The sequence below is a fragment of the Amphiprion ocellaris genome, chromosome 1 (genome assembly GCF_022539595.1).
Source record: "Amphiprion ocellaris isolate individual 3 ecotype Okinawa chromosome 1, ASM2253959v1, whole genome shotgun sequence".
Lineage (NCBI taxonomy): Eukaryota > Metazoa > Chordata > Actinopteri > Pomacentridae > Amphiprion > Amphiprion ocellaris.
Window position 1 is genome coordinate 15,090,594 of NC_072766.1, and position 26,510 is coordinate 15,117,103.

Sequence of the window (26,510 nt, forward strand, 5' to 3'; positions counted from 1 at the left end):
ACTAACTCTAATTCACAGCCTTGTATATAATCTTCTACATGATATTTATAAGAAAAAAATCATCTGTATATAATGTTTTTTCTGCAATTGTTGCACTGTGTTCCTTTTTCTTACCTATTCCTGCATTGCCTTTATACTTGTTCTTTGGAGCTGCTGTAATGGTGAACTTTCCCCACTGTGGGATCAATAAAGTTTTTCCTTATCCTTATCCTTAGCTATTATGCTGACTGGATAATGAAATGGGAGTGTAACACTACATGCAAATTTTTTCCAAAAATGAAAACAGATAGCTAGGTAGACAACATTGCCCTATACAGTAATATGATTTTCCCATCAGTAACAACAGGGAAATTGCTGAATTGTTTTCCCTTAAATGCATTAGATGATAGAAACCGCCACATAAGCACATAACAGAAACGCAAAGTTTGGATGTATGAACAAATCCCAAGTGTGCTCCCTCCCTGGCTCACAAGAGCCTAATATATCCCCTGATAACTGAGCCCTCTTACCCTGAGTTACTGTCCCATTGGCTTCCGTGCAGGTCTCCAAAGGAATGCTAGTCCCCCATGCCTATCATTGTCCCTGTCCACACTCATAGACCTCCCTTCTAAACAAATTTTTCATCCATATCACTTAGTCCTATTTATAAGTAACTTCGATTAATCAGCGAAGTTAGTGGTATAATGTCAGGGTTAGGACTACACAAAACTACCTTTCTTTCTAAATGCTAGCACAGTTTAGCTAATAGGCGGTGCAAAATCATGCTCTTCTTTCTTTAAGTGCCATACATACATAGACAACAACATAGACATAAACAGACTTTTTTTAGTAACTGTTTGGATCATACAGTGTGTGGCAAACCAAGTAAGCCTCACCCAAACTGAAGGGTTGTATACGAAGTACTATGGGCGAAAAACAGATACCATTACACCCCTCATTTGTGTTTCCAAAACTACTACTTTTACCTTTAGTCAATCGTGAAATCTCATGAATAAAATGATCAGCTATACCTAAAAAGTATGTTGGTTAAGCTTATTTTCCAGGCAAATGTGTAAATACAGAATTTAACAAGTAAACATACTCATCTGCCTTGGGAAGATTGTTTTCATTCTCCCTCATTTTGTATTCATACTACCAGGCTACAACGACTTCCAAACATGCATTTACAGCTGTCACCAAGTTGCACACTCTGAAACACTACCCACACAAACAAGCATTTATATCGATCAGCAAAGCATTGATCATAGCACCTCACAAAACGGTTGGACTCATTAGGCCAGACATGAACACTGTAGCAGAATGAGTACTTTTACCTCATCAGTTTCTGGACCATGCACATCTAAAATGTTATTAAAATCCTGGGTTTTGGCCAAATCACAGGATGCATACAGGTAATTACGCACTGTGAGCCGGAATGGATGTTTACTTCTCTAGATAACAGACGTTTTCCACCCATTGCTTTTGTGATTCAAGTTACAACACAAGATCTTCTGGTCATGGTGGTCTCACCAGAAACTCTCAATCATTTTGTTTTGTTTGCTGCCTCATGTCTGTAGGCACACCTCGAGATGGCATCACTTGGAAGACAATCCACCCTGCTGACAACCACCATTACCCACTAATACCAATTACTGTGGGGTAAAACACTGTTTACACAATTATTTACTGGCCAGTCATTACTGGCATCATTACCACCCACAATGTGACACATGTACAGCAGACAGGATAATCTACACAAAGGGGAACTCACAAACATAGCAGGTTGGGTGCTGCACTTTACTTATAGTGTTGGTTTAAAAGGTTCTCGGTACTCACCAATAGTGACTGGTGGTAGCTTAACTATCATGGATATTATAATCAACTTGGTGAATAGGTTAAAATGGTTAAATTCACAATAAACCCATTTCTGGTTTTACTTAATTTGAACAAAATCTGAATACCCTCTGTTGAACTATCAAAAAAATACATATACAAGACATCTGACATATAAGTCACAAAGTGAGTATTGAATTTCGCTTTCCAGTTTTACCATTTCGCAAAACGTTTAGAGGGAATAAGGGGTTGCATGATGGTTCCTGCCACATTAGTACCGAAACAATAGCCAAACAATCTTGCCTACAATAACAAAGTGGACTTTCATTTTGCTGGTGGTCATATCCAAACCCTCATGAAGAGGAACTCAGTCATAAAACCTGTACTTCCTCTTCAACACAAAGCCACGACTGTGAGAATACCTTTTTTCCTGACGTAATTAAGGCTACGCGTTAACATTATGCTAAAATGTTAAGCTAACTTAGAATAACCGAGTCACCCATGAAACCAGGTGTTAAGCACAATATTAAGTAAATACAGTACTCGACAGAGCGGTCACTCGGTCTATATTGTCCTTTTTGGGCACGCACTGCATATTTAGAAAAGGTCAGAATAATAAACTACTACAGTTAAAGGCAATGGTCTACCGTTAGGCAAAACGAGAAAGACAAATTAACAGGTCTCTGTGACAACATTGATATGGAAAAGCTCATGAGTGTTCAGTGCTCTCAGGTTAATAATTTCCACCAACGTCACTCATAATAATAAAAATGATTCACCTACACTAAATTAATGCCCCAAAGCGCTGACAGTGCGAAGCTAATGCTGAAACGGATGACAGCTCCCTTGCTAAGTTTGTCGGTAAGTTGTGACTTTGTATTACGTCACATTAAACCTATAATTTCTAAGGTTCAGCTAAACACATATCACGACCGACAGCCTTCACTTACCTTCACATAGAGTCACTATAAGTATATTCCAGGGCTTCTCTGAACATGTTATGGACTTATAAATCCATACCATGCACAGTTCGCCTGCATTGCTGCCATCTTGTCCTAGACGACAGGAAGGGAGAGCTCGCTCTCGGTAACGCCACCATCTCCCACATTTTAAACATTAAATAACTCTTGCATATGAGCGTCCAGGAACACCACACCGAGCCCAGGTTGTAGCTACACTGTTCACATTCGTCTCCTTCCCCTTTGGGCGATGTTGCCCATCTCTGAAAGGGTGTCCGTTACCCTGTCTAGACGTGCTGTTCCGCGGGCCTTCCTGCCTCTAACATGTCCCTTTTCTCTAGCAACTGGAAGCAAATGTTTGTGAACTGACGGCATTGGCCAGACCAGAGCAATCGATCACAAAGCAGCTACATTCACAAAGCTTGAGTCTGAGGCATGTGGCGTAACTTCCAAAGGCTCGATTCAATAAAAATGGGCATTATTAGCGTGATTACTGTTTTTCTTAAATATCCTAAAATAGAGAAATATATTAAATTTGCACACACTACTCCTGCAGAATGCGCTTAAGCAAAAGTCACCATACTGATGTTTCTTTCTTAACGAGTTTATTTGCATATTTAACATTGAGATCATCCAAAGGTAACAGAAAGTAACGTTAATACTGTGATTAGGCTACTAACTGCATTTTAATAGGTAATTAGTAAAGGTCTTTGCATTTTTTAAATAACCCTCATAACCCTGACTATACAACACAATAACTACAGTAGAATACAAATGTGAGGAATCATTTTCAAAAGAAAATGACAATATTTTTGAAAGACAGAAGAGTAAGCTGATAAATTATGTAAATTATGCATTATTTAAAAGGATGAGATGGACAAAACTGGACATTGTGATCGGAAGGGTTATGATGTCTCTGACGTCTGACTAATGAATATAATACATTAAATGTTTAAGCTGTTTTTGTTAAGTAGCTGCCATTTATATCTCTGCAATTTGCAGGGGCAAATTGTTGATAAGAAAATCACATTCTCCAGCTAGTCTCCTTAGTTCTGAGCTTAGAGCTGAGAAGGCTTTATAGGCAACAACAATGAATGGTAAAATGATGAGGAAACTGCATATTTTTGCTTTATATGCATAATTGTAATTGCTTCAGTATTTTCAAGTACTGATATACTGAAAGTTGTAGAAAAATATGATGAAAATTATATATCATGGATAATATTACTTTCTGAAATTTCCTTCAACCAATAGCCTTTCCAGTTCCTTTATTCTTCAGCAAAGTGTAAGCAGCAGAGACTTCTTTAGGAAGTAAGTGGGGGTGGAAAAGCTAAAGTCCACTGCTCAGACAGTCAGGAGGCACCCAGCTGACAAGAAAGCTGCTCATAAGCCCCTGGTGTCTGAAAGGACCAGCTGTAATCTCCTCCACCAAAAGCCATTTGTCTTTGTCAGGCTTCATCTGTCCCCACCCCAGTTACAGACAACAAACATAAGACCTGGAAAGCAGGTGTTAACACCTCTTGTCTAACCTGGTTTATCATAAGTAAACACAGCTGGGGTGGCAGTAGGGTAATTAGAATAACTCACACATATAGCCCGACTATAACTTCCTTTAGAGCCTCATGAAAAACACAGCGGAGAATGGCAATATTTGTCCTTCTTGGTCTCATCCCAGAAGACATAACTGACAAACAAAACCTAATCAATAGTATTTTACACTGTGATATAATTCAGCTAGATAAAATCAAATCAGGGCATGGTTTTTCCAAATTGAAATAAAAATTTTAGATTGCATTTCCTAGAATAAAGGTTGAGCCTCAGTACAATACCTGGTGATTAATTAAGGAATCATATTATAAGATTACATGCATCATAAATACATAAATACCTAAGTGTTATAGCAGCTTTGTATATGATTTTTTTTTTCTAAAAACACGTTTACTTGGGGATTTGATAACTGCTCTGTGGTCTTTTGCTTTGGTCTGGTCTAACGGCTGGCCAGGCACATAGAAGCGCGCGCTCTCGGTGGCTATCATTTGTCTCCCCCTGTTGGCTACCAAGGCGACCAGCATTGTGCAGAACAAAACGAGCTTTTGTTGTCTGCTGATAGATATTTTCTGATTTTGGTAAACAGTGACGAAATCGTGCATACTTCTACACACAAAGTGAGTTAAGGCTCGTATTTAAAGCCTTAAAAGTAGGAGTTGGGGTATTAAAACAAGTCTATCTGTCAAATGACTGGTGAAGCCGCCTATTGGTCAAAATTATAAAATTGGTTTGCAGTTATATATGAATCAGCGGAATGCACGTGCTTGACATGCATTAGCGCATACTCACTACTGTGACATATAATTTACTAAAGTTTTTGCTCTGCGCATTTATTTTTTGCACAGTGAGCATTTTAGAAGAGGCCATAAATCGGATAAATGGAAAACACTATGTGAATAGAGAAGATGAAGGCAGGGAAGTACTGTCCATAGAGTGTGGAGGGAACACCTTGCATAACCCTATCCCCATACTGGCAAAGAAGAAGAAGAAGAAGCACAGTATGAGGATGCAGTATCAGTAACTCTTCTTCACATATTTAAAGCAACAGATGTGCTAAAATGCATTCCATAAGAAAACACGATTACATTTTATAGCTGAAAATATTGCAAAGATAGCCCTTTACATTGATATTCATTTGTGTGTGCAGTGAGTTTGTCAGACAACATCGTGGTAATAAAATTTGTAGTTTGCCAGTGCAGAGCAATTGTGCTTGGAAATGGCTCTGAAGTGACTATTGACATGTAGTCTTAATGGGCTGCATTTCAGTCTCTATTTGTTAGTCATTCATATACCTGACAATTCAGCTGTATTAAAATGCAGTATATGTAAGCACAGAGGGCAGGAGAGATTCAAAGGGAGGTAATTGATGGTTCAAGGTTGCACAGAAGCACAAAGAGCAACATGAAAACAAACTAAACCACAGCCAGTCTGTAATTACTGGTTTGAAATAGATCTAAAAGTTTCCATGCTCTCTGAACGTCCCACAGCATTTAAGTTTGAACATAGGTCTGACTTGTTAGCATCGAACATAATGGTAACATTTGCTACATTACTACACAACACTACACAATCCACTGGATCGTCTTTTCCTCCGATGCTGGGAGTGCACGAAGCCTCTTGTGTTCACAGCAGAGTACTGGATATATTTTACAGTTAGAAAAAAACAGCGCTAGAAAGTAAATAAATGTTGCTAACAGTCAGGTAGCTACTCATTCTGAATTGATGAATAGCAGAATTATCTCATATCTTACCAGCCTTTATTTGCCACATCCGCGTTTATAACATTTACCAAAATATATATACATATATGAAAATGTATTTTTTTACTATATGAGGCATTTGATGTGCGTTTGTCACATGCGATGTTGCAGGGTGTTTTAGTTAGACTTGTTTTTTGTTGAAATTGGCGTTTTATTCTGAAAGGTCGGTGCTGGATGTGTTTTTGTTGCTGCTGTTGGCGGAGCGGATTCGCAGCTTCACGCCATTTTAAGACATCGGCGAGCCGTTGAGCAGCGAGTAGCTTGAGGGCAATGTGATCGACCCTTTTGAAGCTATGCCGAATACTTAGTGGTTTTAAAAACTGCCTTTACGTTATTAGTTGATTGTTAATCCAGTTGATTAACGATTTCTAACCCAGATTACTCTTCCAGCCATGTCGACCGAGGGAGCAGCCGACCAGGTAGCTACATGCTGCAAGCTAGCTCTTGCTTAAGATAGCATGATGTAGCTTGTGTGTTGTCGTGGATAGTGTCAGAATGTCGACATTGCTAAAGTGTATGCATTATGTTGTGACTTTTTATGCGTTTGTAGCAGCAAGTAGCGTACAGTTTTTCGTACTTACGGGTTTTAACACGAAGCTACAAGTTTAGCCTGTTGTACGCCATATTGGCTGTGACTAGTTGTAGCTTTGTCGCTACTTAACGCTAGTTGTTCAGCACGTTGAGCTAACTTTAATATTACCTGCATGTTAACCTGTTATAAGCAACAGCTACTAGTTAGTCAGCTTTGCCAAATCTAGTTTACACTGTGCTGGATGCTACCTATTGGCGCCAGCTATGAGGACCTAGCTAGCTAGTGGGGAAATGATGCGAAGTGTTTGGGACTTGATTTACCTATCAGATGTCTGCGAGTCTTGTGTTCCTCATATTGCAAAGGCGTAATCAATCATTCAAGGCCCGTTTAGGAATACTTAACGCACCCATATGTGTGTGTTCAGTGGTAGGTTGGCCCTCTCCAGCAGTGGGCCTTCAGTGTGCAGCACAAGCATATTCAGAGCTTAAACCATTTTGTCCTGTGCCTTTGTATTGTCTTGCAGGCAGCAGCGGAGTATATCCCCGAGAAGGTGAAGAAGGCAGAGAAGAAGTTGGAAGAAAATCCATATGACCTTGACGCATGGAGCATTCTGATTCGAGAAGCACAGGTTTAGTGACACAGAGTTGTATTCCTGGGGTTAAGGAAACTTGGGCACTAAGGGTGGGGGTTATAGATTGTTAAAATATAAAGCACTACATCTTCTTTTTTCACGCACATGGTTGACATGACTGCATTTTTTTATTTGTTTAATAGTATGGAATGTAAAAGCATTCTCTTTCTTTAGAACCAACCCATAGATAAAGCGAGGAAGACATATGAGCGACTTGTCTCACAGTTCCCAAGTTCTGGCAGATTCTGGAAACTATTCATTGAAGCTGAGGTTAATACTTTTTTTCTTTTCTTTAGTATGCATGGCTGGGTTTTTTTCTAACATGATCAACAATGTGATTTTCACACAACCAAAAATGTCTCTTACTTCAATGAAGTTTAAAGTCACAATTCTTGTTTTGAATCATTGAGCCTGGCTGCATCAATTGGAGTTACCAGCTCTAATGTGTAGTTTCTGTCACAAACTTGATATCGACGGTCAAGAGTAAAAATTACAGACATTTTAATCGTTTAAACGTTATTGAAAACAGTATACACAATGGATTGACGATGGACAAGAAAGATGTACAGACCTTTACATTTGTCAGGCTCTGGCTGGATTTGTTAAGAATCGTGCCTTTAAACACAAACAAAGGGGAAATTAGCTCTAACCATTTCTTTTTCAAAAAATCTTCTTATGTTCCCAGGATTTAAAAAAAAAAAAAAAAAACATATTCTCTGCGCCGTATTTAAATGGGGTAAAGTGCATTTGTTGCATGTCTGGTCTGCAACAGTATTAAAACTGTTTTAATAGTATTGGAGTGCATTAGCCTTTTATTCACTTGTCGTGTCAATTTATTGCCTCCTGTGTCATTTCTTTTGGGTAATTTTATAAACAAATATTTTGATTGTGTGGCCCATTCTTTCCTTGAGACATTGCTCCCCACTCCTTCCAAATACCTGATGAATGACCCATTTGCCTTGATGCCATCAACATGCTTTGCTCTAATGCAATCAGCTATTGATATGATCAATTTTTTCCTTGCACATAATCATATAGTTGCTAACCTTTTAAAGTCCATTTTTTATGCCCTACATCTCTGCTGATGACCACTGCAGGCAGCATTAAACATAATTTGCCAAAAGTTGCACAGTGTTGGCAAGAATGAGAAATTAGCTCCCAGTTTAAAGGTAGTGTGTATTTAATTCAGTGCTGTGAAATGAATGTGGATTTATATTGATGTTGTAGTTGGTGTGGTATGTCATGGGGTTTCTTCCCTGAGTGAATCTACCCCACATACCTTTGCCCCTGGTCTTCACCCATTGAAATGGATAAAGAACACATTCCTGCCTTTTCCAAATGGACTAGGCTTTCCAGGGACAGTCTCTAAATTTCTCTAATTGTGCCAGTAAAACATAAATGTCAGATTGTACACTACTAACATGTTGCGCCCTTAACAATATTGACAGGCAGCCATGTCATAATAAAATAGAATTGTCTAATTATTAATGATGAGTGAGTTGTGCATCATACTGCACAGCAGATAAGAAAGAGGAAGGTCAAACATCGTACACTACTGGTCCTTCATTTGTCTAAGAGACAGGGAAATTGTTATAGGTGAGCCAAATGTAATATATGTTAGAAAATGAAACTAGTATTATAAGGAATAGCAATTTGTTTAGATATTCATCAAAATTAGATTTTGTCCTGCTTGAATTAGGATGGAGTTAAAGAAAACGTTTACACAGGTTAGTTACAAATTGGAAAGACGCATACTATCTGTGGGTGGTGAACTTTAGGCACTGGAGCTGTAGATGTGAGTGTATTGCTGTTAATGATTAGCTTATACTGAACATTTCATGGCAAGATTACATCCAAAAATGCAAGTAACTAATCAAGTTGTCAGACGTTTTACCTCTCAGGCGATTAGGTAAGCTTAGTCTATTGAATTGAGAAGTAGTGGATATACAGGTTTCTAACAATATTAAACGTAGCGAAAAATGTGAAGCAATAATCTGAAGGGAGTAAATTCATTGTACACATAAGAATACTTGATCAGTTAAACTGATTCTGAGGTCAGTATTTAGCACATGGTCAAGTCCCTTAAAGTTCAAAAAGTCAGTTGAAACCTTAATGTTATTTTTCAGTGCATTTTAAAAAATTAACCTCTTTTCAGTTTTACCCACTATTGTTAAACGGGTAAAGTCAAACCCCATCCTAAGATCAGTTGGTGTATTTGCAGAGTTTTTTTGTTTTTTTCGCATATAGAAAATATAAAAGCAGTCGGTAAAATTCTTAAACTATTAATGCCATACAAGGCATTTGCTGGTAAAATATTTTAATTTGTCACTCATATTGTAGTTCATAGTAAAAAGACACCACCCCTCCGGTAAGTATGTGGACGAGCTCTTAGCTTCCCCCTTTCATCACAGATACAGCAGGTTTCGATTTGCTAGACTTAGATTTGTCTAAATTGTAATCCCCATAGTGTTATAGTTCAAAAACTGATGAGAAATTTGATTCAGTTTTTTGTTTGTTTTGGAGGGGGGTTGCATTAAAGAGCATCATATACCCTCGCCCTAGTGTGTGACAGTCCTGTTCTTTTGTAATTTTGCAAAGGCCTAATTTGCAATAGTTGTACCCTTGGCAAATCAAACTAATTCTTTTTCATTACTCACACTGCTTCAAGGCCCATTTGTAGTTTCCAGCTCAATCAGGTTTATTGTACCCAGTGCAATAACTAAATTCCTGGTTGAGTATGATGTGTGTACTTTTATAAGGTGAACATTTTTTGTTTTGCATCAAAGTACGGTAATAGCGTGCTTAAGATGTCATGTAGGTGCGTTGCATATTTTTTCATCTTAAGTAGAATTTAAATTGAGTAGAACCATGTACTTATGTGACCTCATACTAAAGACTCGCCTTTAAAGCAGGAAAGAGAGATGAAGTATGTTCCACTGTAGGAGGAGCTTTCAGAAATTTCCATGACTACATCAGCAGAGCCATTCAAATATAACCTCATTATATTTGTAAATCATGGCCATTATTGAGCTGATCTGTTCTCAGTGGAGAACATAAGATTTGCATCACATGTACTGAAGATTTTTAGGTGATTCCATCAGAGTAATTTGACCGTATATGCCACATTATAGAAAAGTTTAACATTTAGTACAAAACTCAGATTTTAAAAAGAATATTCAATAAAATTTGCCATTCAAATGTGTATCTTGTATTTTTAAGACCTTATGTTTCTCTCACCAGAGATTAATAGACACTGATATTGATAGTGACTTTGTTTTTTTTACAGTATTTAGTGAAGGTCACCTACCCTAAAGGCACTCTAAATGTTGAATCACATTGTTTTGCTCTCTTTTTTGCAAAATTACCAGAGCAAACTTCTCTTTTTGATTTTTTTGAATAGAATTTTTAAGCACATTTAACAGCTCTTACGTGTTTTGAGGCCTTACAGCAGGAGTGGAAAGCTGAGGTTAGAGAGGATGTGAATAAAGAGCGAGGCATTGCAGTCACAGTATATACGTTTTGTCTCAAACTGGCCTCGGCCCCATAGAAAAGTGACAGGGTGGATTTCAGTTGGCAGCATTGTGTGAATATTATCATCAGACTTATGCGAGCCTCTTGTGCAAGCACGCTTTTATTTTTCAAGCTGTAAGGTTGTTAGGAAGTTGACTTTTTTCTGTAATTGTTTCACCTTGAGGCTCCAGCAAAAATAGTTGTCAAGCAGTGTGCTGTGCTTTCTTAGTCCTTGGCGATATTTCCCTGCCATGTCAACTATTACTTTTTGTCCCCACAAGGCTATTTTCTTTTTTTGTTGTTGTTGTTTTACCTTGTTCAGCACAGTAATGAAAACACAGTGGTATAGAGTTGGTTTGCCCACATAAGCCTGCCCTAATAGAGGAGAAAAACAGCCGCACTTATATGCTGTAGAGGCTGCTATGAGGCTATTGCATATGAATATTATGAAATTCAGCACCACAACAGTGTTTACCAAGGGCGGACGCACACCTGGGGCTGTGAAAGGAAGAGACTTTTTTGTGTTTCTCAGATTTACCTTCCCCTTTCTTCAGTATTTTTCTTGAAATTAATATTGAAATTCTGCATTGAGTCTGTAATATATCATCTTTGGTGTTTTTTCTGGGTTATGTGGCGCATCTACAGAAAGAAAATAAACCCCTTTCTAAAAGTAATTTGTCATTCTTGTGTGAATTTCACTTTGTTGATCTTCAGGGTCCTGTGTGTGTGTGTGTGTGTGTGTGTGTGAGTGATTACATTTGCATGAATGCATGTTTCCTGTAAGCCTTAAGTCGAGGAGACTTGAAATAACGTTGCATTTACACTCTTATTTGCAGATCAAGGCTAAAAACTATGACAAGGTAGAAAAGGTAAGTGTCCATTGCACTCGTGAAAACTGATGTGTGTTATTCAAGAATCTAGGAAGGGATGTTTTAGTGTTTTGAAATATTCTAACTGTTAAATAAGGGAAAATAGTTTGTGTGAATAATGCTAGAATATACATCATGCTCATCATAAAATCATCATGAAAATGAATGTGAAAGGCATGTTGTTTTTGTTCTAATAAGCTCACAATGTGCATATGAAATAAAATGTTGAATGAAAATTAATTAAGGCTCTTTGAAGTTAGAGTCGATGCTGATTTTTATCCATAGCATTATAGGGTTAAAAAACTAAAATGTGTATTGTTTCCTGTCTGTGACTAGCATCACTGCACACATGCACATAAAACCTTGAATCATATTTAACTGATAGCACTGTTAACGTCTGCACAGTTTTGGTGTCTCTGGGTGTCCACACTTCAGACATTCTGCGAGTCTCTTAAAATGTTATCATGTTCAGCTTTTGCCTGAATGTTAATGCAAAAATGTTTGCACACACAAACTTTGAAGTTGGAGGAACTCACACAAATTGTACGCCACATCTTAGGGCTACTTTTAATAAAGCAGAATAACTAAAGTGCAGTGCATAACTATGCTGAACAAAAGCTGGAATCCCTGCCAAATCTGACACATGGATTTAAATAAAAACAGCTCTTCTGTGTTTCCTTCGTTGTAATTCTGCTATGTGGCAAACACATCATTTGCATGATAATTTGAACATGGATTACAACTGTGAATCGCTGAAGATGACCTGTTGTCTTGAGCATATACAGCATATACATCTAACATCCTCTTGCCCCTGCAGCTGTTTCAGAGATGCCTAATGAAAGTGTTGCACATCGACCTGTGGAAATGTTACCTCTCATATGTTCGAGAGACCAAAGGGAAGCTTCCCAGCTACAAGTAAGACAACATGCTGCACTGTGTGGTTAATTACAGTACGTTGATGTGCTACCCTCCTGGAAAATACACAATGTTCATCTTACATTTATCATCTTACCTGCAGAGAAAAGATGGCCCAGGCATATGACTTTGCCCTGGATAAAATTGGCATGGAAATTATGTCTTATCAGGTACACAGATCTAAACATTGATTTGTACTGTGGTGTATGAAGTTCTGTTATCTACTGTCACCTAACAGCATTTTTTTTCTGTTCTCAGATTTGGGTAGACTACATCAATTTCCTAAAAGGAGTGTAAGTGTTTTTCTTGATATCTTTAAGACTTCCTAAACTGCATTAGCATCTTCTAAATATTGACATTGTTGTTTTTTGTTTTATTAGTGAGGCAGTGGGCTCATACGCAGAGAACCAGAGAATCACTGCTGTAAGGAGGGTTTACCAGAGAGGCTGTGTGAACCCCATGATTAATATTGAACAGCTCTGGAGAGATTATAGCAAATATGAGGAGGTGAGTGATCCACTCAGGCGTCTAATCTCTTTCTGTCTACTATATTTTAATATGTAAGGAGTCTTGGCTTTCTTTAAATGCTACATTGATTTGTGTATTTCCTGAACAGGGAATCAATGTTCATTTGGCCAAAAAGATGATTGAGGATCGGAGTAGAGACTACATGAACGCCAGGAGAGTGGCCAAGGTGAGACATTGAACAGAGTATCACAAATATGCTCAGACCTGTTTTGAATCCTTGTGCCATTTCTTGTATTTGTAAACTAATACAGATTGTTGAATGTTTTGCATTTTACAGGAGTATGAGACTGTGATGAAGGGGCTGGACAGAAATGCACCTTCGGTACCACCCCAGAACTCCCCTCAGGAGGCCCAGCAAGTGGAAATGTGGAAGAAGTATATCCAGTGGGAGAAAAGCAACCCACTGAGAACAGAAGATCAGACCCTCATCACAAAGAGAGGTGACATTTGTAGCCAAAATATATTGTAATAAAACTTGTAAATCTGTTTCTTTATATGCCTCAAAAGGCCTGTGATTCCTGTAATGTTGCTCATTTGCAAGTTTAATTATTTTTTAAATGGTTGTCAGAAAATATAATGTGTGAATACTTTTCCTCCACTAGAGGGCAAAGTTTCACACTTTTCTCCTCAGTCATGGTTCAGATGCACTGATTTTGTATTTATTTCAAGACTAGGTAGTGTAATCAGTTGTTGTGTTTTGTATTGCAGTGATGTTTGCCTATGAGCAGTGCCTGCTGGTGCTGGGCCACCACCCTGACATATGGTATGAGGCAGCCCAGTACCTGGAGCAGTCCAGCAAACTGCTGGCAGAGAAAGGGGTGAGAGATGAAACCTTTCACTCTCAAACTGTGTGTGTCATGCTAGGTCAAACAGGCCAGAGTTCTATAAATGTTCATTTTTCTCTCTCAGGATATGAATAATTCCAAACTCTTTAGTGACGAGGCAGCTAACATCTATGAACGTGCCATCGGGACTCTTCTGAAAAAGAACATGCTTCTGTACTTTTCATTTGCTGACTATGAAGAGGTGAGCGTCCAGTTTTGTATTCAGCAGACACAGTATATATGATGTTACAAGGCACTGGGACTCACCAATACATGTATTTTATCACATTAGAGTCGCATGAAGTACGAGAAAGTCCACAGCATCTATAATAAGCTGCTGGCCATTGAGGACATTGACCCCACGCTGGTCTACATCCAGTACATGAAGTTTGCCAGAAGGGCAGAGGGCATCAAATCAGGTCGCACCATTTTCAAAAAGGCCAGAGAGGATCTTCGTACACGTCACCATGTGTACGTGACTGCTGCACTAATGGAATACTACTGCAGCAAGGTAGGAACACATAATCACATGTTTAGTATGCGGACTGTATAATGTGACTCAGTGGACATCTACAGAGCTCTTTAATGCTTTACTTACATGAAATTTATTTCTGCCAACAGGATAAATCAGTGGCCTTCAAGATTTTTGAGCTTGGTTTGAAGAAATATGGTGACATTCCAGAGTACATACTTGCGTACATCGATTACCTCTCACACCTTAATGGTACGTAACAATGGTATTGTACATCTTCAACAAATTCTATGAATAAATATTGATATGAAGTAAGCAGTGATGTCTTAGTATCTGCCTTGAAAAGATGAAGTGTCTCTTCTGTTGCTGTCAAAGTAATAAAAGTCTGACATGTAACCCTGCTTTTTGTGTATGTGTGTGTTTCCCCTTGTCATTTCTTTCATCAGAGGATAACAACACCAGAGTTTTGTTTGAACGTGTCCTCACCTCAGGAAGCTTATCACCAGAAAAGTCAGGGTAATGTCAACATTAAATACGCTGTGTGCTCGTACGCCTGTCATAAAAATGATATCTCTGGCAGTGTTTGTTAACTTTGATGCGTCTTTTCTTCCTCAGCGAGATCTGGGCTCGGTTTCTGGCCTTTGAGAGCAACATAGGCGACCTGGCCAGTATTCTGAAAGTAGAACGCAGGCGTTTCACTGCGTTCAAGGACGAATACGAGGGCAAAGAAACGGCCTTGCTCGTGGATAGATACAAGTTCATGGACCTGTATCCCTGCTCTACCAGTGAACTCAAGGCCCTTGGATACAAGGTGTGCGTTTTGCCAAAGCAGGTCATGTTTGTCTGTTGACTTGAACTGATATTTAACTTGTATCTGCTGTGTGTTTGTAGGATGTGTCTCGTGCCAAACTGGCAGCGCTGCTCCCAGAGACTGTGGTGGCCCCCTCTGCGCCTGCACTAAAGGATGAAGCTGACCGTAAACCTGAGTACCCCAAGCCAGACACCAATCAGATGATCCCCTTCCAACCACGTCACCTTGCCCGTACGTAATCCGTCCCTGCTCAGGATCTTTATCCAGTAAATCCGTGAAACCCTACATGCAAGATTATTAGTCTTTCCGTATGTTGGCTTATGTTAGTAAAGTTTGTTGTTTCTTTCCACTGCTTTCTCAAAGGGACTCATCTTTGACGTAGCATCTCATATTTCTCCCTACAGCTCCAGGTTTACATCCTGTCCCTGGTGGCGTTTTCCCAGTTCCCCCAGCTGCTGTAGTCCTAATGAAGCTGCTCCCTCCGCCTACGTGCTTCACTGTGAGTAGCAGTAGCTGAATGCTATCAAGCTCATACTCACTGGCAATGAATAAAAGACTTAAGCAGCATTTTTTTTTTCTTACTGAAAGAATTCAAAGACTCTGTGATTGTTTCTTGCTGCAGGGTCCCTTTGTTCAAGTGGATGAGCTCATGGAAACTTTCAGGAGATGCACACTTCCTGAGAGTAAGTTGTTTTTACCAGCACTTTAGATGAATCCATAGCATTTCTATTTTTAGTCACATTAGAGATGGTGATGGGAATTGTCAGTCATGCAGGGATCAGATAAACACTTTTTGGAATTACGGCTGTTGGCATAAAATGTATTGCAATCTGTGAAAATGTTGTTCTTCTCCTTACATGACATGTAATTGATGCATTTTCTGTCCTCTCTATAGCTGTTGATGCTGCTGTAGAGCTGATCACTGGTAGACAGCCCGATGCAGGAGGCGAGGGCAATGGAGCCATGGAGAACCACGCTATAGCCAAGTCACTCAAGAGGCCTAACGCAGACTCAGACGAGGAGGATGACAAAGGAGCCGTGGCTCCACCCATACACGACATCTACCGTGCACGCCAACAGAAGAGGATTCGATAAACTCAAACACACATTGAGCCCTTCAAGAATGTAATCTTAACAGGTGGTCATATAGGAGAAATGTACACGTCTACATGACAGATTATACATCCCCTCATCTCTGTACTGAAGACGAGCGAGCACACACACACACAGACACACACACACACACACACACACACAGTCAGAAAAAACATCCAAACATGCATACAGTATGCACACCTGAGTGTTTATGTGGTATCTTTTTTTCTGTTTTGTCAACAGTTTTTATTTTTAAAGACTGGCCCTTATACTGTACAAAATTTTTAATTCAACCATTGGTTTTGACACACAGCTCAGTTTTGGCCTTGTTATGTTCCAGGGATGGCAAAGTGGAAACAAGCTTTTTTTAGATAACTGGAGGAAACACGATTCCTTTCAATAAAAGTGGAAAATAAATCAACTAGACTTGTTTTTTATTTTACTTTATAGCTTTGCTGATGCCATATGTGTTATTGTCTTGTAGTTGTAGGCTTTATAATGACCACTAAGAGGCAGTATATGACTTTTAGTGATTGCTCTGGGAGCACCAGCTGCCTTCTGTTCCAAGAATCAAAGTCCCACTCTGAAAGACAGCAGATTTTCACAAGGATTTGCTTCTGGTTGCTTTTGGCTTTGTAAACCTGACACTTGAATATGGCAACTGAAAATAGGTTTGCTGGCAATTTTTTTTTTTTTTTTTACTATAACAAAGGCAAACCTTTCAGGTATAACTAATTTAAGCACCATTAGCTGCCATAACAAAAGCTGACACTTTATTTACTCTGATAAATTCTACTCAATTGAACAAGCACAATGCACATTTTTAATAGCAGGCAGCTGCTCCTTTTCATATTGTACTCAACAGGTAATTATTTGTACAGCACTGCTTTGTTCTGAGTATGTGGCAGCACTATCTCAGCTCCTATTCATATGTAACACTGTAGTATAAATGAATCAGTTGTGCAGAACGCCTCTCTACACCCACATAATGTCTGAATGCTACTTTGTATTTTGCACTATTTGGAAAAAGGATAGCTTTTAGAATTTGAAACAACAAAAATAACATCTTTTTATTGTTGGTGTTTTGATTTAATAGCTTCTGAGTAATAGATGTTTGAGAATAATTTAATTGTGTTACGGTAAACTATAAAGTCATTTAATTGCTTGTTAAACCTTTTCTCAGCGCCTCAGTGGTAGTTTGAAGTCATTGATTACAGCTGGAGAGCAGTTAAAGTACATAAAGTGGCTTTGTTTTCTAGAACTCTAGGCATAACTAAAAGAGAAAAAGAAACAGTTGCTGGACTCCCAAATGACTTTTTTAAGTTTTACACAAAGACAGTTTAGGTGAAAAACAATTTCACAAGTTTTTTAGATGACATGAGAAACTTCAGGAGAGAAAAAAAGCAGCCATCACAATTATGCCACTTTATTTGGGTGAATCAAGCACTGGCCAAGCACTGCAAGTTTTGTCAAATTTATGTGGATATATTGGTCAACATAACAGGTATTATTTGGTCTCTTTATGTCAGAATAGACATTGTGTCTTCTATTCAAACAGTGCCATGTAAATGCTTGCACACTAAACAGTTCCAGTTGAATTTTATTATAGACCTGCAAAAATACAAACAAGATGTTTGTGGTTTTTAACTCAGTCTAGGAATTCTTCTTGCATGTGGAAATTTGGAAGCAATTTCCTCATCTGATTAGAAGGATTACATAAACCGTATTTAAAACAAAAGCCTGAAGATGCCACTAAAACGTGGCAAAGGTTTTCAGTTGAAAAAACAACAACAAAAAAAGTACAACATCTGTTTTTTTGATTTGTTGCAACAAACACAACAAGCCAGAGGGCTGAATCTCATGAATAACTCGTACTGTTTACTGCAGCGCAACATCAGACTTTCAAATTTCCAGTTTCATATTTCCGTTTGAAGGTTCCTCACACATAGCTGTACTGTACATCACATTGTATAAGAGAAACCACATGAAATGACACATTTTTATAGCTAACACTGTTCCTATTGCACAATCACAAACAGTATATCCATTGATAAGCGATGTACAGATTCATCATTACTTGCTTTAGACATATATTGTCATCACAATGTGTGATGTGAAAGCATAAAAAGAAAAATCTCTCAGGAATTCTTGGTTCATATTTTAATTTTGGGGAAAGCAACAGTCTCATACAAAACCAACAAGGACATCGCATGTTAGTGTCCTGCACCAAATAAAGTAAATATGTCCTTAAATATTGCAGCTTATTAACAGTCTCAACGGTTAAAATTCACATTCTTGTTCAGTAGTCAACTATTTACAGACAAGGAAAAAAATCCACATCATTTGCATCACATTGACTTTTACATCTACCTCGTTTTACATTCTAACACATGATTTTTATTCAAACTGATAAATATTACCGTAGCAACATGTTGACACTTGACAATCTATTTCCAAAGTATTGAATGAAAATCTCCGGGTGACCTTTGTAAAACTGTCCCAGTAGCCGTCTCTTCTCTTTGGAGGAGAGTTTCGGATTCTCGTGGACTGTCCGCAATAAAGACAAAAGCTCTTCTTTAGTGGTTTTTTCTGCATTATCTGAATAGTCCTTAGCACTTAACCTTGTGCAGTATGTTGATCCTGCAGTAAAGAGAGATAGAGGAAGAAAAATTAACTGAAGCAAGAGTTTGTCTTTGTTAATCATGAGAGATTTCTACTGCAATGTTGATCAGTCACATGAAAGGATACAGGAAAAATGTGCAAACCTGTCATCATATCCGGATCCTTCCCCTTCACAATATTCATTACTCTGTCACTAACCATCTTGTGCAATGAGACAGGAATCTGTTGGAAAAGACAGCAAAGTAGGATACGCAGTTTATTCATCTTGACTTGAAGATGAAGCATTAATATAAATACAATCATGATAAGTGGAATGTCTGCATTCTGAGCAGCCTGTGTAAATAGCATTTCTACCGACCCAGTAATACAAGGTCTTTTGCTGACATGCTGACTGATATCTCCCCTACAACACACTGGCAAAGACATAACTCAGGAACACTCACCTTGAACAGATCACAGTGGTTGTCCATCATAAACAGAACCATCAAGTCTACCTTTCCTTTGGAGAGTCTCCTGCTGTAGACGATGGCACTGGAGAAAGACCTTTTCACCGCCATCCTGTTCTCGATCTAAAAGACGCAGTTAGTATAAGTAAAATCTAACATTGCTGTACAGATTTACAGAAGGTGCTCACAAGCGCTGACCTCTTTGTGCAGCTTGACTTCCTGCCGTTTGGCTGCAATGGCCATGAACCTCAGGAGCCTCCGAAGCTCCTCCCTGCTGCGAGAGCCCTGCAGCTTCAGGCTCAGCTGCAGCGCCTCCAGAGCGAGCTCCGTCTTCCCGTTCACTGACAACACAGTAGCTTTTTTTAATCAAAAAAGGCAGCAACACAAACAGTTTACATCTGATTTACATCTATCATTGTAGATCCAGTGGCTTCTTCTCTTACCAAGTAGTTCGGAGATGCCGGAGTGGATATCGAAAACGTGGTTGCTGAGCAGAGGCGGCTGCTGTGTGTCACCGTAATGCTGAGTCAGGACCTGGTAGAGCATCTTCTTACACTGAGGCAGGTCGTCTGCACAACCAGCCAGACCTCGACTGACCTCCACCACCAGCTCATCAGGCAGGAACTCCAGACAGTCCACCGCCCCTGACATCCACTCATCCGCCCTGAGGGAGATGGATGTGTTCGTGTTTTAAATATTTATATTTTGGAGGTTTTTGCCGTTTTTTGATAGTGCGGAGGTACATGAAGATACAGACAGGAAATGAGGAGGATGAAGAGAGAAGGGCTGATATGCAACAAAAGTCCAAACAGCTATTAGTCAAACCATTGACATTGCAGTTCTGCAGCATGTGCCTTAACCCACTGAGTGCCCCAGATGTAATGATTTTAAATACACTCAACAGATTGAGCAACAGGGCAATGGGAAGATGTGGAGACGATTGTATGAGCACTTAAATTTTTGTGATTTAGAGAGAGCGTAATTGCACCCACTAAACATGGACTCTTGGTCATTTGTGGGTAAAGCATATTTTGGCAAAACCAGGCAAAAGAAGAGTAGTTTTATTTATCTAGATATATAAAACCAGCAGTAAACAAAGCATTTCATCATTTTTTTAGTACTTAAGTAGAGCACTGAGTGGGGCACCACACTATAAATACTCTATTACAGGTTAAAGTCCTGCATTACAAATTTTCCCGTGGTAACTGCAGAATCATATTAGCAACAAAAGGTACTTGTAGAAGTAACACATTTGCAAAATCATTATGCAAAATTACCTCTGTCAGTGTTATGTCATTATATTAAAGATCATCTTTATTTACACATCCATATGTAAGTGGAACTTTAATATTTAATGTAAATCACAAGAAAGCAATTTAAAATTAATATTGATAAATACAAGAGAACTGTAAAAGCCTTAGAGGACTCACTGTGCTTCACTGAACGCCTTCAGAACCTCTCTGTCGAGGTAGCTTGATGTGTACAACAGGTCGGGGTCGCTGTCCATGCCATGCAGAGAAGGTCGTGATGCGTCCCTCCCCTCCAACAGGTTCTCCAACAGAGGGAGCTCTATCAACTGCAGCAGCCTGACCACCGCCTGCTGGTGCCACACTTCATCCACAACTGTGAAAACACCACAAGGGTCACACAAATGCTCAGAGAGACAGAAGACAACAAGTGTTTGTGACATGAAAACACAGTGTCTGCTTTAGGTCACGCTCCTGCATCTCATCAGATAGAAAGCGACTTACGCTGCTGTGAGAGGCCGAGGTTTATCATCTGAGGGGTGATGGTCGAGCTGAGGTTGAGGTTTCCCAGTACGTCCTCCAGTGATTTGTCGCTTTTTGCAGGGGAGTGGGTGGAGTAGCTCAGCACCTCTCGCCTGAAGAGTCACGTAATAACAGCAATCAGCGGAAATGATTTCAGAAAAAAATGAATCGACTCATTACAGGGACAGATGTAACATCGGGGCACAAATGTTTTTCTAGTACCTGTTGTTATCACAGTTTGCTTCTGCTTTGATTATGTTTGTTTTTATATCAAAAAGACAAAATAAATGCTCATTTTCTAGCATTAAATCATTTTCAGTCATTAAATTGAACATGTGAAGTTTGTCTTCTCTGTTTGTTGAAATTATTCCTGTGGAGATTTGACTTGATGGATGCTGCAAACAAAATAAACAAGTTCTGTTTAAACAGTAAGGGTACATTGTTCCTCTGAATATTTTGTCTCCCATCTCGTCAAAAATGAACCAAAGCCAAAGTGCCGAGGCCATGTGTTAGCGTCACATGAGTAATGAAGTCTACCTGTAACCTGGATGCAAAGGAGAATAACCTGAGTTTAAAAGAACAGTTCAACATTTTTGTAATATGTTTTGAACTGCCTGCCAGAATATTTAAAATAACATCCACTGACCACCACCTCCAAAGCTGCCTCGTCAATTTATACATGCTAAATTGAAAGTGTAAAATGTTGTGCTTTTACAGGGGATGTGTGTCAAACTAGTCCTCAGCTGGGCAGCACTATGAGTTTGCCAGTTCGACCAACAGAGACTCCAGGAGGTCACAGCAACCAGACATGAAATATGTGGCACGCAACACCTCAATTGTTCATGTACAGTAGAAATTGTAAGAAGGAGAACAGGTTAACGTCATTTTTTCCCCCCCAAAAAATGTATTTAGTCAAAAGTGAAGACATTTTAAAAAATTCCATAAAACTTAAACTCTGGCTGCATAAAAAACTTAAAAGATATGAAAACATGGATTTAGAGGAATAACATTTAAAGCCCTGTGCCCCATTTAAACTTGTAATGAAATTTCTACTGTAAAATATGCCAGAGCTACAGGGTTTCAAAGATAACTGGGTTCTGGCAGTTGTCCATTTCCTATTCGTTTCAATAGGGATTTTTCAATGCAGTTTTTTGCAAAATTTGTTCATACCGCACGACAAATTGCTAACAAAAGACATAGCACACCATGCTATGTCGTGCTATGCTACTAGTTTGCTTTTGTTACCTTCATTACAGAGCCAGCCTTTCTGTTTCATGCTGTTTCTAGCCTTTGTGCTGAGTTAAACTGGCTGCTGGAAATAGCTTCACATTGATCTTACAGACATGAGACTGGTACTGATTTTCCTCATCAAACTCTCATGTTTTAGTGCAAATACCTTAGTGTGTATTATCTGTTTAATCTTTCTTTGAATATCTTCAGATTTTTCATTCACATTGTCAGTGTTAAGACTGCATGATGGGACTCTGAAAGTTTCATCTTATGCCTGACTAGTTCTCAGAGGCACCCAATCTGAAGTCATACTGGATTTAGGATTAGCTCCGGCTGTCATGAGGAAAGAGTACAAAGCAAATCAAAAAATGAGATCTGAAGATGTTATGACATGGGACTTTACCTTTTATGTGACGGACTGAAGCCGTTCTTGTTCCTGTTCATGCTTGGGGAGTCATAGCCGCTCTCGATGGTACTAGTGGAGTGGGAGTTGGTCAGTGCTGCTGTGGAGCTGCTCTCTGGACTCAGGAACCTGTATAAACTGCAACTACTGTCCTCAAATGTGGCTCTCTTCTTTTCCTTCCCAAACACCTTAATGCCCACAGGCTCAAATACCCTTGATTCCATCAGGGCCTGACAGAGACGGACAGCCTTGTAGCGGGGCACCGCCTCATCACCAAAGAAACGGTTCAGGGTGATGTGCGCCAACACAACATCCACAGCCTCCGAGCCCAGGAAGCAGTCATGGTAGGACTTCAGGTTGTGGCGCCGCCGCTTGACTTCCACGTGAGTATGGAGATTGGAAATGATGCTTGTCCAGATATACGTAGCCCGAAAAGGCTTCCCAGCCATGCCTTGTTATGATGGAGGAAGAAAAGAGAGAATCAATGGATGGAGAAGGAGACACTATCAGAAATGTGAGAAAAGGAGTTAAAGTAGTAGTAGGAGTTATTTATAATAATCATTTTGACTATTTCCTCATATGATATACACTAAACCATTCCATCAAATAATAAAGCAAATAAATAATCGAATAAGAAAAGGAGGAACAAAAATGGAGGCTGAAACTAGATGTTTTAAACTTGCAGACACTATAAAACCCCTTCATAACTTACTCAGATTTCCCAAACGCTTATCTTCTCTGTGAACTACTTATTATTCCACAACTGACGTTCTCAGCTTTGTCTACTGTCTGAGCACTTTCCCGGAAATTGCAAGGAAACACACACTCCCTGTCCTCTGTGTAATGTCACATAATCACAATCTGTGTTTGAGTTACTGTATGTGGGTGTAACGGCACAAGTCCAGGATCAATGCATCTCACAAAGGGGCGGTAACTGAATCCAAATCCTCTTTCGATGCATCTTTGTGCACAGCACAGTTACAAAAACCTCATTTTGATTTATAAATGTGAATACTAAGAATCAAATACTCAAGTCAGGAAAAAAATCTTTGGATGGTCATCCCATGTGCCTGATTTTGTTAAGATAACAGAAGACAAATGCAATCTCTCTACAGAGCACATTTAATCAGAAATACACCAGGAAACAGAGACAATGATGACATTGTGAGGGTTCTGTCACAGGAAGATAGTCCGATATGTTCCTGTTGCTCCATTGCTATCAACACATACACAAAGCTGCAGAATATTCATGCAATCAAACACTGATGTGTTTAATATTCCATCATGCAATTTGTGAGCACATCTTCTCTGTTGTTCTATTAACGATGTCTTTGCAGAGGGAAAAAGACTTGTGTCATCTACCACAAGTCAGACCAGTGAAAAAGAAACAGAGCTGACCTTAGTGAGATGCTTTCATCTCACAACAGGATGCATATAAAGCCTGTTGAGCAAATGTTAGAAGATCTGAGGGACTTGTTGAGGCCAGGGACCATAAATCAGGGTCTGACAGCAGCAGCCAGACTCCATGTTATGATAGCACGATGTGACAAACACGATTACTGACCCATCTGTAAAACCTGAGAACAAACACACTTGGGAACAGTACAGCGGCAAGCAGATGTTCTCCCACTCATCTCAAAAATTACAGCAGCTCACTGAGAGCAGACGAAGCTTGGTGGTGGATAATCTTGGTGATCTATTGATTAATGAGATACATCTACGTCAAACTGCGTCTCCCTGTGGGGAAGAAGAGACTGTCCTGATCTGCAGATTTGCCTATCAGGAAAGAACACCTGGGGCTGCAGCAGCTGTTCAAGGAAGAACACCTTGCAACAGTTTGCATGGAATTACAAGAAAGATAACAGAATTGAAATCACTGTTTCATTGATTGCCTAAGTTTGAAAAATTATCTAAAACAAATGTGATACATCCACATTGTGCACACATCAGTCAATACATTCACTATAAACTAAGTGCAGAAGAATAAAAGTTTTATATGCTTTTTTGTCAGAATAACTTGTAGTAAAAATAAGTTGCATTATCCTAATGAAATCCTTAAATAAGGAGTTAAAGCGAGGCCATCTGGAGAATCCCATCAGGGGTCCCTGGATTACCAGTCACACATTAAATCCGGATCTGATCAATAGCCATTAACGCTTGTTAAAAAGGAATAAAAGTGGGGGTTAGGTGTGGGTCAGAACAATCCTGGGAACCCGGCTGTGTTCTGTCACCTCTTGTTGCTTGCTCCAGGCTGAGATTTGAGCTCAGTTTGCATAGCTGACGCCAGTCTCCTTCCCTGTGACTTAAGTCCTCTTTTTGAAAAAAAAATACTGCACAGATAGGCTGCAGGGACAACACAAGAGGGGACTGATCTGCGTTTCAGCCAAGGACAGCAGTGCACCGTGTGTTTGCATACATCAGTGGGGGTAAATAATCACACAGGGAGCAGCGCAGTGAACACATGGGAACCTTCCCCCAGTGAACGCAGCGGTGCGCAACACAACTCTCCAAATCGGAGCTGAATGATCACTGCAGTAGTAAGAGGAAAAAGGCATTTTTAAGGGCAAGAGCGAATGAATCCAGGTAATGAAAATGCAGTGTGGCACCATCAGACCAGTAACAGCAGGTTGTTAATAGCCTGTGGCAGATACCTTCATTCCTCCAGCAGGCTGAGACTGGTGAGATTAACCGATCAGGCTTTAGGGCACAAAACGGCCCGTATGGATTTGAATCCTCAGTCTGTCCTGTGTATTTATGTGCATGCTGGTCTGTACACACACCCTTAAATACCCTGTTGTATTGGTGTTTTAACACAAACACTACACTGCCGACTACTGAGTCGATTTTGAGCAGATGTCAAACATCATTTTTAAAAAGTAAGCTGTTTTCATGAATTGCTTCCAACTGATCTGCAAATTATTATACGATTCATGAGACATTAACAGATCCGTAACTTATTATTGAGAAAGTGTAAATGGTGCCTTTTTGATATAGAACTTTCAAAACTTTACACTGTTGATAAATTGGCCATTTTGTGGCACAAACAAACCCTTGTCTCAACGCATTCTCTGAAATAAATTCTGTAATAAGCCCACTGGTCTTAAACACGCACGGTGCGTAAAGTTCGTGGCTAAATTGTGGCACAACATTACATAGGTCGAAAATGTCACTTCTTCAAGCAGCTCCTCTCAGAACAACAGGTTACAGAACTAAACATACAAACTGTCCAGGTTGCAAAATTATTTGAAACACAGATTTAAGAACATCTACCCTGAGTTTGATCTCCAAATAATGATTAAATCGCTATTACCTGGCGTTCGGTGCATGGGAGCTTCCTCCAGTGACTAAAGCCAGCCATTCAGACCATGTCCTTGGTCTTCAATTCACTACGTGACGCACGCAACTAACCACAGTCAACCCCGAAACCGTCTCCTCCCACTGTAATACATTATTCATGTCCCAATCACCGCCCTGCCTGCGTTATAATGAGGCTCCTGCTGTTTTCCTTGAAACTAAAGTAACTCTTTTTTTAACCTTTGGGCGCATCTTTCTGAGCTGAAACTGTAAATAAATGAGTGTGGATAATCAGGCACACAAAAGTTTCTCCAGAACAAGGTTGTACCCTAATAAGTAGCCAAAACGTGCTTCTTTTATTGTGTGCGTAATGTGCGTAACTGATCTTGTTTCCTTCTCCAAATCTTCAGTTCTCATTCTCATTGGCTTTAAACATGTACTTTCAGTAAATTAGGTTCAGTTTAAAGGAAACGCTACAAA

The 26,510-nt window shown here is 39.4% G+C and overlaps 3 protein-coding genes across 3 annotated transcripts in view; 1 reads left to right on the plus strand and 2 right to left on the minus strand.

Annotated features, from left to right (window-relative positions):
• hipk3b (homeodomain interacting protein kinase 3b) overlaps positions 1-3,104 on the minus strand; it is a 44,586-nt gene extending 41,482 nt beyond the window's left edge. Inside the window, exon 1 of the mRNA XM_023282938.3 lies at positions 2,763-3,104. Within this exon, the coding sequence (XP_023138706.2) occupies positions 2,763-2,835 (73 nt within the window). The 5' untranslated portion in view covers positions 2,836-3,104. The remainder of the gene's footprint in view (positions 1-2,762) is intronic.
• Positions 3,105-6,268: 3,164 nt separating this feature from the next.
• Positions 6,269-16,687, plus strand: cstf3 (cleavage stimulation factor, 3' pre-RNA, subunit 3). The gene is made up of 20 exons (XM_023282946.3): positions 6,269-6,498; positions 7,135-7,239; positions 7,417-7,512; positions 11,589-11,621; positions 12,439-12,536; positions 12,640-12,706; positions 12,795-12,829; positions 12,917-13,043; positions 13,153-13,230; positions 13,342-13,504; positions 13,773-13,882; positions 13,974-14,090; positions 14,181-14,399; positions 14,510-14,612; positions 14,807-14,876; positions 14,976-15,171; positions 15,252-15,402; positions 15,576-15,670; positions 15,794-15,854; positions 16,067-16,687. The coding sequence occupies exons 1-20, from the start codon at positions 6,472-6,474 to the stop codon at positions 16,264-16,266; spliced, it is 2,151 nt and encodes a 716-aa protein (XP_023138714.1). The 5' UTR covers positions 6,269-6,471; the 3' UTR covers positions 16,267-16,687.
• Positions 16,688-17,676: 989 nt separating this feature from the next.
• depdc7a (DEP domain containing 7, paralog a) lies at positions 17,677-26,184 on the minus strand. The gene is made up of 9 exons (XM_023282956.3): positions 26,047-26,184; positions 22,737-23,187; positions 21,086-21,216; positions 20,765-20,957; positions 19,778-19,998; positions 19,533-19,675; positions 19,332-19,457; positions 19,032-19,110; positions 17,677-18,906 (listed from the first exon to the last, which is right to left on the minus strand). The coding sequence occupies exons 1-9, from the start codon at positions 26,060-26,062 to the stop codon at positions 18,683-18,685; spliced, it is 1,584 nt and encodes a 527-aa protein (XP_023138724.1). The 5' UTR covers positions 26,063-26,184; the 3' UTR covers positions 17,677-18,682.
• Between the last annotated feature and the right edge of the window lie 326 nt (positions 26,185-26,510).

Excerpts from the sequence above, each read along its gene's own strand:
- depdc7a (XM_023282956.3), bottom strand. Across the intron at positions 19,999-20,764 it reads AAGGCGTTCAGTGAAGCACA|GGCGGATGAGTGGATGTCAG; the intron begins GTGAGTCCTCTA and ends CATCTCCCTCAG. Across the intron at positions 18,907-19,031 it reads GGATCCGGATATGATGACAG|GATCAACATACTGCACAAGG; the intron begins GTTTGCACATTT and ends TCTTTACTGCAG.
- cstf3 (XM_023282946.3), top strand. The coding sequence starts at position 6,472 with ATGTCGACCGAGGGAGCAGCCGACCAG. Across the intron at positions 15,172-15,251 it reads TCAAGGCCCTTGGATACAAG|GATGTGTCTCGTGCCAAACT; the intron begins GTGTGCGTTTTG and ends GTGTGTTTGTAG. Across the intron at positions 15,403-15,575 it reads CCAACCACGTCACCTTGCCC|CTCCAGGTTTACATCCTGTC; the intron begins GTACGTAATCCG and ends TTCTCCCTACAG.